This window comes from Gossypium arboreum, chromosome 1, assembly GCF_025698485.1.
Source record: "Gossypium arboreum isolate Shixiya-1 chromosome 1, ASM2569848v2, whole genome shotgun sequence".
Taxonomy (NCBI): domain Eukaryota; kingdom Viridiplantae; phylum Streptophyta; class Magnoliopsida; order Malvales; family Malvaceae; genus Gossypium; species Gossypium arboreum.
Window position 1 is genome coordinate 12,197,309 of NC_069070.1, and position 10,552 is coordinate 12,207,860.

Consider the following 10,552-nt stretch of genomic DNA (forward strand, 5'->3'; position numbering starts at 1 on the left):
GCTACTAATTGAAAATAAATATATCATTTTTTTTCATATTATAAGTATAATCGGTAAAGATGGGGAAAAATTGATGATATATTTATTTTAATTAATAGAAACTATGAATAATATGATAAAATAATTTATAAAACAATTTTTCTGAACAGAAAATAGTTCAAGTTTAAAGTTTGAGAGATAATATTCAAACATATATAAACCTTAAAACCTCATTTATTATATAAATAATTTTTTTAGAAGCACGTTATCCATGTAATTTTGACATCTAATATATGAATAAAGATATTGACATCTCAACCATTGTGAATATATGTATGTAGTTAAGAAGCTCCACTTCCTTCCCTTTATAACATTGATCTCTCATAGTTAATCCCATGCAAATATCTTGTTTACTTATCTTCTTCCTATATGATTTTTTTTCCTTTCGTTTCAAATTATATGGATATCAAGAATACTGAATGATTTTGCTAAAGTTATGTTGAGTTTATATATATATATGATTGATTGGTAGAATTTTTCAGCCATGATTCTAGTGATATATATATATATGATTAGTCTAGACTTTGGTTTAGGCTTTCTCTGAATATATTTGAATCATTTTTCTTTCCCTCTAAACAACTTTAGAAAGGGTGATTTTATTTTAATTAGTCATAGTAATAAATTTAATTTTATTTATCAATTGAGTCCTTATTTTTTTAATTAAATTTGGCCAATAACTTTTCTTTAAAGGAAATGTTGATTAAAACATTGTTTTTAACAATGCTAAGATGACAATTTGTGTTTTGGTTTATGTATACTTATTGATTAAATACTACACTTGACCAATCATTATAAAAATGAATATATAAGTTTAAAATAATTTGGCCAAGGGTCCTTGTTTTCAAGGTTGAGAGATTGAGCTATCCTATTTGTTTTGAAGGTTAAAATTTTCATGATAAGGTCCTTATCTGTTCTTTCAACTAAACCTTGTCATAAGTTGATTAGAAATAGCATGGTATAAATTATTGTATTGATTATATATATATATATATATATATGTATATATATAAATAAAAACATGTTTTCTTGCCTATTTGCTAAATTTAAAATTATGAATTTTTCATATCTTGAATTCTGCATTATATATAAATATTGCAAGAAATGATTAAGAGTAATGAAACTCTATTATGAAAAATATTTTCCCAATCCAATATTGAGTGTTAGGTATATTATTTTAATTTTAGTCTAATTATAATCTTAAATTGTATAAATATATGTTTTTTTTAAGTTTGTAAGTTGAGTACAATCAAGTAAAAAATATAAATACATGCAAATTAAAAATTAGAACAATTTAAATTAAAATCGATTAATTAAATTAAAACTCATAGAAGACAACATATTATAAATCTCATAAATCCACATATATAATAAAAGCAGATGATAAATCTTGAAATTAGATATTTAAAACCTAAACCTTTGTCTTTACCAATTATGCCAATACCTTATTTGGCATGTTTCAAGTTTTCAATCTTCTTGTTGTATTTTGCTTGTGTTAAATATTCTTTGATTTAAGTAATGAGTGTGCATTGCCATGGCTGGTGGTCCAAAATGAAATTAACTACATAGCTTGAAAACTGTATAGGTTTGTGTTTTCTATCAACTCAAAAGTTAGATTTTTAATTATTATTTCCTAAAATCAATTCAAGAGTTGGTTGATTTAGTTTCTATTCACAAAGTTTTATATAAAAATTTAATAAGTTGATCATAATTTCATATTAGTCATTGCTCTTTTCTTTCTCTCTCTGTGTGTATATATTATATTTTTTATGTTCGTTTTATAGTTTATATTTAAAATTTAAGACTCTCATTATAATATTATATCTAAAGTTTGAACATCTCTTCTAGAACCCAACACTTGTTCATCTCTATATATTATATTAAATTGTTATTTTCTTTTCTTGTGGCAATTGTCCTTTTATCTTTCAACTTCCACAACCTAAGCTCAAGGGCGTAGATGAGGTCGGCAAGAGTCTCAGCCCCCTAAACCATTTAGGTTCTTTAAAATTTTTTAAATTTTAAATTAATAAAGATAAAATTACACTTTGTTCTCCTTAAAAATGATAAAAAGAATTGATTTAATCCTTCAAAAATTTTAAAGATATAGGCCATTAAAATAATAAAATTTTATTTTTACTATCGTAAAAACTACAATTTAATTTCGAATCCTAAACAAATTTTCTAACTCTGCCCCTGCCTCATATGTGAAAAGTGAAACAATATCCCGTATTAAACTGCAAAATTCAAACTTACGAGGTGAAAAATGTTACTTGAATTTGAGTATTTAGTGATTTATTTATGTTTCAAGTTAGAGCAAATTATATCCGTCCTTAAAGCTGAAGCTGCATCGGATTTTATGTTGGCTTGACTACCATCGTTGTCTGCAATTTTATTTGGTCTTTTTGTCAACGCAACGAAATTTGTATCAGTTTTTATCAGTTTAATCTGATTTTATGGATTAAAAAAATCTCTAGTTGAATTATGTTTATCAGACCGCACAAGTAACATATTTTCATTGTTATGTTCATGCAAATTTATAGAAAAAGAAAATCTACACCTATGTCAATGGACTCTACTCAGCTTCTTCCCCTCATTTCTCAATAACAATTTTCAAATCAATACAACAATTTAACCCAAAAACACATGAAAGAAAATGGCAGTCTTTATTGCTGACAGAACATGAAAATGTCTACAAAGATCTAGTTTTTTCACAAGGTTGTTGGCTTTGTTATGCACTTTTTGACCCCAAAAACTCAGAATGGGTAACTTTTAATGCTCTGGAGGTGTATACGACATTACAAGATAAACGGTGCTATAGGCATGTAGATGACAACGAGCAGAGCCGCCTTCATCTCCATTTGCAGTTAAGCTTGTACAGCCACGCCCAATTTCCCCACCACAAAATGTTCCGGCTACCGGAACCCCAGGAAAGTTATCCAAGAATGGGGAACTATCAACATTAAGTTGACCGAAGAATGATTCCCCACGTCCAAGGCATGAAAAGATAAAACCTCCAAAAGCTTCCTTCTTATCAACGGCATTGATAATTGTGCTTTTGCTGAGGCTGCTTTTGGAATCCCAATCCAACTTCAATTTTCTAAGGGTTGAGGAGACACTTCTGCTTGAAGATAATGCAGTCTTTGGATCCGAATGGTAAAACTGAAAATAGTCACCAGTTCTGATACCAACACCATCAACATAAAGGTACTCTGAATCTCCTCTGTTGAACAACATTTAATCCGTTTGATTAAAATAAAAAAGGAAAGTAAATGAATGTGTACAAATGCAATCCTTGCCTAAGTTTTATTTGCAGCCACGTGTGATACAGAGAGAAGTAAAAACAACTATTAGACTAAGTTTTTACCACTGTAGTATGAAAAATGGTTCTTGTGCATCACTATGGTTGGCCAGAAAAACGAAAACAGAAGAATGATATTGAAGTTTTGTTGATCAATGGCCCTACACATCATTGACCTTAGAATGACTTATTGATTCTTGAAGAGACAGATCCTATTACAATGTATGGTTAACCAAATGCCATTATTAATAGCTCGGAAAAATAATTTACTGTACGCACTGTATTCTAATTGACTTGCACCAAACAGTGAAAGTATCAACTAATCCGAAAGCAAATGCTCCTATTGCAAGTAAAGAAGAATAACCGGCTCACTTGTAATTCATAAACAAACGCCAAGTATCATACAACAGAAAGTATAGCAAAGGGCCCCAATATTCCTTAAACCTTCACCATTTAAGCAAGTTCATCTCTAATAAGTCTATGAATGCAGCAGATGAGTGGCTAACTACCATAAGTAAGTCGGCAACTATACACTTAGCTCTACAACTCAATTTGTGCCAGCAACTAACATGACAATTATGTAGATAGCAAATATATACTCAAGAGGACAGGTTAACTGTGGAGAGAGAAAAGGTACACAACAAGAAGGTTTGATTGCTGAACATGACAATTATGTAATGTGTTTGTACACATACAGGTGTCTGGGAGTGCAACCCATACAACCTAGCCCCTGGCATGCATGCCATATTTTCTGTGAAACCAAACAAAAATGGGGAAAATGTTTCATATCTTACCCTTCAATTCCATGGAGTGCCAAGGTTGTCATCATCCTAGGCTTATCTGAGCCAACAGAATAGTTCCGTCGCCTTGTAACCCCAATGTAAAGATCAACACAGTCCATATTATTTTCCATCTGCCATTTATTTTCACTTGAAAAAGTTTGAGTATGGATGAATCATAAAGAATAAGCAGTGCTCATAAGCACATGAATCTTTTTGATATGGTATCAACACAATGGATCAAAACATTGGTAGAATGGGTGTAGGCTTCAAGACAAAAGAATCAATTAGGAGCACAAAATATTTACATTAAACAGTCAGTTCGCATTGCATCCGCATATTTTAAATATTTCTATAAAGCTCATGCTTTCTTATATACACAGAAGCACATTGACATACCTCATTATCAATATCTTCCAGCATCTGTTGACCATCAAGAATCTCCTGCTGTCCTTCTCTTCTGGCAGTGAGCCAGGTGACAGTATAAGAGTCTTGCACTCTAACAGAAGCTGCCTTAAGCCTTGGTCCAATTGCTGAGACACCCTTTGACAGTGCAAAATGAAATTCAATATTCCCTATACCTGACAATTTAACACACATCAGCATAGGCTACCAAATTGGGATGAAAAGAGGAGAGAAAATGACAAAGAAGTTATGTGTGTATATTTACAAGAAAATGCATTTTTAGAAATTTTCATTTTCTTTACTCAATTTCAGCTTCACAAAGCAATGGATGGAAAAGAGATTACTTTTTTCTTTCCATTTTTCAATATTTCCTACCAAGCACCCCAATGAAAAGAAAATATATATTTTCCATTTTTCTACTTCACTCCAATTTTCCATCTTTCCATCTTTCTTTCCACCTTACCAAGCAAAGCCTATACGATGTAACCAATGACAAGAAGAACCAAGAACAAGTCCTTAGGCTTTTCTCAATACGAAGGATGGAAAGGAGTAAGGATTGAAATGTAATACAGTTTATATGGACTTTCTCAGGAATGAGAACAACTATCTTCACCTATTACACTTGAAAAAGGAAAATTATGCACGTGTGACAATTAAAACAGTTAATAAGCTTCATAAAATTTGAGAAAAATAAATAAATACATAACGTAGGAATAGTTACCACAGGCTTTGTTTCTATCTCTCGCAAATACAAGAGCAACAGCATCAGGAGAGTGTTTTTTATTAGTGCTGACATTTCTTGAGACATCACTACTTCTGTACACAAACTGACCTCTCTCATCACCCACAATGATTGTTTCCATAGACATAGCATAATCTGAGATGGACAAGATTATCAAAGAGTATAATAAATCATGCGCAAATTTTCTGAATAACATGAAAAGAGGGAAAATAGAGCTAGAACTAATCTAACAACCACCTAGGTCCTACGTACTTGGGAGCTTGGAAGAGGTGAGAAGGAATTATCATAGAGGTCATTGATCATGTATATATGATTGACCCAACATTGATATGTTCCACTCCATATGTTGAACAAACACTTTGAGCACGTGTTTGTGCCACTAAGACTAGAATGTAGATGAGTGATTATTATTTTCTCATTAAGAATATAAATTTGATGGAAATCTGGGCCAGAGTTTAGGCAATATTTTCTTAATTGCACGTTCCCATTCAGATTCAAAAGGAATAGTTGTGCTTGGAAAGAAACAATAGGTACATTAGAGTGGAATCTTTTGAATTTCTGATGCATAGATGGTCTAAATAGTTAGTTCCCCTATGCTTACAATCAGTTCAAGCTATCAGATGGATGAACAATTTTGTTCTATCAAAAAGCAAAATGAAAAATAAAAATAGGGGAAATGGAAAAAAAACTTGCCTAACTTTTCAAGAATAGGTTTCTGGTCAACACTTCCATCCTACAAAATCAAGAAGCCACATCAAAGCACAACCAAGTAAGAGACCCTAACTTGTAGTGGAAGAGGACACACAACAAACATGGCAACTTACTCCGATCATTATAATCGCCTGCGGTGATGTGCAACCTGACATAGAGGATGTGTAAGACTTAATATCCTGCACGAACTTGTCAGTCATTGACCCTTGAGGTGCCTAATATAACAGCAAAGTTCTCCATGTTAGTTTTCCTTTTATAAATTGAAACTAACAAACAAGTAAATAATGTTCAGCAACATTAGGCTTCTTTCATTATATTATTGTTTCAGTAACAGATTAAAATTTCACCTTCCTCTGTCGTAAAAGAGGGATCACATCGACTTTGAGTCCCGGAACAAATCCAACAGTCAATACGATGCCAGTATTTACAGGAACTTCATCAATATTACCATCAATCCACTTAACCTGACATTTTATAAAACCAGAATTTGAAAACAAAAACATAAAAACTTAAGCATCACAATGGTAATAGAATAGGAATACTTAAAATAAAAAATCATAAAAGAAAGAACAAGCCTCTCTAAATTCATGAGAAAGTGCATCTCGTCCAAGAATTCCTTTAACAGAAGAAACAATAATCGGAGTTCTTGATCCCACTTTTTCTACCATCTGCCCAATAAACACAAGTTAGAATTTTAAAGAAAATTAACTTCAACCCATTAGGGAAGATAAAGAGAGGTTTTTAGAATTCATACAAATTGCAGAACATCTTTGATTTCAAACCCAGGACCAACACTTGCAATAGCAAAATGAGGTCGAATTGGTTCTGACATGACCTTGTCAAAAACTTCTTGTAAAGCAACCTATTCAAATATATACAACAAAAATCAGCAAAAGAATACTAAGAAAAGTTTCCTTTTTTCCCCTTCGAATTAGGCATTAAAAGAAAAAGGTAGAGAGAAAGATACAAGAGGCAAAGGCTTGAGGGAGATGGCGGAGGAGAGCTTAGGGCGAGAGAGGATATGACAGCAAGCAGCGTTCCAAGTCTTAGAGACGGTCGCAGCGGAAGCGAAAGAGGTGGCAGGTAGCCTTGAAAGTATGTTTCGAAGAAGATCCTCGTTCATTAGAGAAAACCCATTGGTTTCCATGAGTTTGGGTGTTGTTGGAGAAGGTGATGATCGGTTCTTATTCGCCATTGAAGGCTTAAGCAAAGGAACACTCTCAACAGCTCTTTTCAAGTCTTTCTTGATTTCTGGGCTTCAGTTTCATTCTACTTAATTTCATAGTTTCCTTTTTCGTTTATTTAATTAATTAAAATAAGGAAAAAGTTTATGGTTAATATGTATTATATAATAGTTAAATATAAAATAAAGAAAATAGTGAAATTTTAAATTTGAAAGTAGAAGAATGGCAAAATAATTTTAAAATAAGGACTTTTGCTAAAATATACTATAGAGTGAATAAATATTATCAACTGTATTTGTTTATTGTTAGCATATATATTAAAATATATGTAAAATTAATATTCATATTAAACATAGTATAGTATGCTTACTTTTTATCTTTGAGCTACCGAAAGTTTTTATTAAGTTACTAAATTATTTAGAAGTTTTTATTTCAATAACTGGGCACTAAGTTTTTTTTTTTTTTAAGTTGGGCTAGTGAGCTCTAAGCGACAATTCAACAATTAATATTGTGGATCCAAGTTAATCTGTCAGTCAATACTGGAGATTGGAGAAGAAAATTGTTTGAATTGTAGTTTGCAAATTTATGATGTTTAAAGTTGTTTTAGGAAAAAAGATGAATTGTAGAAAAAAAAGGGAATGAGAGCTTTCGATTGGTATAGGAGGTGTGAACAAAAAAGGCTATATAACAACAATTTTAATAGCTTGGTGACTTAAATGAAAACTTCTAAATAATTTAGTGATATTTTATAATTTTTGAAGTTAAATGACCAAAACATAAACTTACTAATAATGTAGTGATATTGGGTATAAATTTTAGAAATGTAATGGATTTAAATAATTCTAATATTATATGTTGAATGCTCTATACAATCAAAGATATAAAATGTTCAATAAATTCTCATTTATAATGAATTATTTTATGAAAATTACTTGCTTTAAACTAAAATTAACATGTGTAATAAAAAGACTTTAAACCACAAAAATAGTTTAAGTTATTTGTATTTCTTATGTTGTTCAATCTAGCTTGATTCATAGGGTAAAACATCGGTCAATTAAATCTAACAATTACACATTTTTTTTGTATATGACATTCTTGTTTCTATGAGCACACACAGAAGAAAATAGTATATTGAAGGAGATATTCACTCTATTAGGTTAGGTAAAAAAGGTTAATGGTGAAAAGCAATAGGGAATGAGTATATGTCTGGCTCAATTGTGGGGAAAGTTGTGGCCATAACAAGTAAAATAACAATAATAAAATCGAGCACACAAGAATTATTTATGCAGTTCAAATGCAACCCATGTCTCTAGAGTTTGGCTTAGAGAATCAATCCACTAAAATTCACACAAGATAAAGAACTTGATGATTTAAGCCCAAACCCTTCATTCAAGTTGCAGTCTCACCTTTTATAAAAAAAAAAAAAGTTGCAATCTCACCTTTACAAATCTTAGTTTGATTCTAACATATCATTCAAAGATGATATATTGTTGACTTAACTAGTTCCCAAATGAATAGGTTTGCCACTTAGCAATATTCTCTCTATAATCTCTACATCAAAATCAATCAATTCTATGTTAAAAATTTTTAAGCTTATCATTATCCCTTACCATCAAATCAAAAGTGAGGTCTATCCTTCATTTAAAGATGTCGGTCCATTTACTTTATCTTCTTTTCAAGATAACAACCAACTCTTCAAATAAAAATGACTCTTTTCTTGTTTCGGCCTTTATAGTATTTGATGGAAACACAATTTTCTTATGTCTATTATCTTCTAGTAACTTAAGAAGTCTTCTCACAATACTTTATGCAAGCCTAAGTACATATTTTTCTATGATTTACAAGATAGAATATTTTGAAATATAATGTCAAAAACTGCTAACTAAAAACTCCATGTTATGCTAGACTATTGCGGTCTTTTATGTTGGTAAAAAACCAACCACAACAATTTGCTCAACATATATTCTAACAATCTTCCCCTTTAACATTTTTTATAAAACATAACAGGCAACAAAAATAATTACAACTAAAATAAATGAGAGATTAGAATAAGCAAAACAAACTAATTTTCAAATTTCTCTTACAAGCTTAAACCAAAATAACCAATAATCATGTTCAAGTTGAAAAACAAAAACAAATCATAATAATTCCCCTTAACAATAGAAACCCCTCAAAGAAACGCTCCCTATATATCCTACTCCCCATTTTTAACAAAAATATTAAGTGGGTGATTAAGGATTTTCAACCTTCAAGTTAGGAATATATTGTAGCACGTCAACCATTATTCTGTTGATTCTAAGTAGAAAAGAGTTGAGAAAGTCTAATTTAGCTCTTAAGTTTTTTCAAGTTCTAAACTTGTTGTTCACATGCCAGTGTATTTGTGGAACCCAAGGTGGGCACTTCTACTTCCTTACTAATAGGTTCATTTTTAGCTTCCGTAATAACTAGACCTCTACTTAAGATAGTGTCATTCACATAACTCCTAGTGTTAAATTTGACATTGTACTTCAATTGGTAAATCAATAAGGGAAAGGGTAACTTTAACCTCTCATCATCTATCCCAGCAGGCTTAATAATTTGATTAAAAATAATAGAGCCTAAATTTTACTCAAATCTCATTTCCAACTTTGAAGAGTAGAAGAGAAATGCGTTTCCAACAAAGGCATCATGGGAAGTTGGCATCTAGTTGCACATGGCTAACTTGTACAATGCAACATAAAAGTTGCTTAAGCTCTAACTTGGCATCCCATTCTGTTTGCTCCATGTTTTTTGAACTCCTCTAGTTAGAATAATAAAGATTTTATTCCAATCAACATCCAACTCATATTTCTGTTTAGAAATACCCAAAAAGTCATAAATAATTAAGGGATTAAAATCAAAATATTGTCTCCTAAAATAAACTTTCATGTAGTTTCTAGAATCTTTGTCAGTAATGTCCTTCTTTAAGTGGGCATAGAACTCAAGGACAATGCTTTTCACATAAGGTAACATAAATTTGGCAATAGTTAACAAATTTATCTTCTCCATGGTTTGTACCGCTCCAGTTCTTGAAAAATCTTCAAAATTTATAATTTTCCTTAATCAAATATTTCTATTATTGGGTATTCACCCCATTCCTAGAGGTTTTTTTTTAGAAACCGTGAAGCTTGTAACACCCCCTCACCCGGCTTGATCATCAGGATCGAGTTTCGGAATGCTTCACTTGCTGTCGAAGCAACCACAGTCATATAACATTCAATTCGAATCATTATACCAATAAATATATGCATTATAAAGGATGAGTACAATATTTATTCATTCTCGGGTCTTACACGAGCTTATAAAAGCTTGCTACCATCCTTAAATCAAACAAGAGTTAATATGCGAAGTTTTTCAAATATTTAAGGTCAATGTTACG

At 31.1% G+C, this 10,552-nt stretch overlaps 1 protein-coding gene across 1 annotated transcript; it reads right to left on the reverse strand.

Annotated features, from left to right (window-relative positions):
* Positions 1-2,485: 2,485 nt before the first annotated feature.
* On the reverse strand, positions 2,486-7,277 carry LOC108457640 (F-box/LRR-repeat protein At5g63520). The gene is made up of 10 exons (XM_017756697.2): positions 6,939-7,277; positions 6,726-6,833; positions 6,547-6,639; positions 6,319-6,435; positions 6,085-6,186; positions 5,954-5,993; positions 5,240-5,395; positions 4,513-4,694; positions 4,129-4,247; positions 2,486-3,256 (listed from the first exon to the last, which is right to left on the reverse strand). The coding sequence occupies exons 1-10, from the start codon at positions 7,164-7,166 to the stop codon at positions 2,806-2,808; spliced, it is 1,596 nt and encodes a 531-aa protein (XP_017612186.1). The 5' UTR covers positions 7,167-7,277; the 3' UTR covers positions 2,486-2,805.
* Positions 7,278-10,552: the final 3,275 nt, after the last annotated feature.

What these genes read in the sequence shown, in the direction of transcription:
- LOC108457640 (XM_017756697.2), bottom strand. Translation starts at nt 7,166, where the DNA reads ATGGCGAATAAGAACCGATCATCACCTTCTCCAACAACACCCAAACTC. An exon ending in TTTCTCATGAATTTAGAGAG is followed by an intron (nt 6,436 to 6,546) that starts GCTTGTTCTTTC and finishes ATAAAATGTCAG; the next exon opens with GTTAAGTGGATTGATGGTAA. An exon ending in CTCTTTTACGACAGAGGAAG is followed by an intron (nt 6,187 to 6,318) that starts GTGAAATTTTAA and finishes CTGTTATATTAG; the next exon opens with GCACCTCAAGGGTCAATGAC.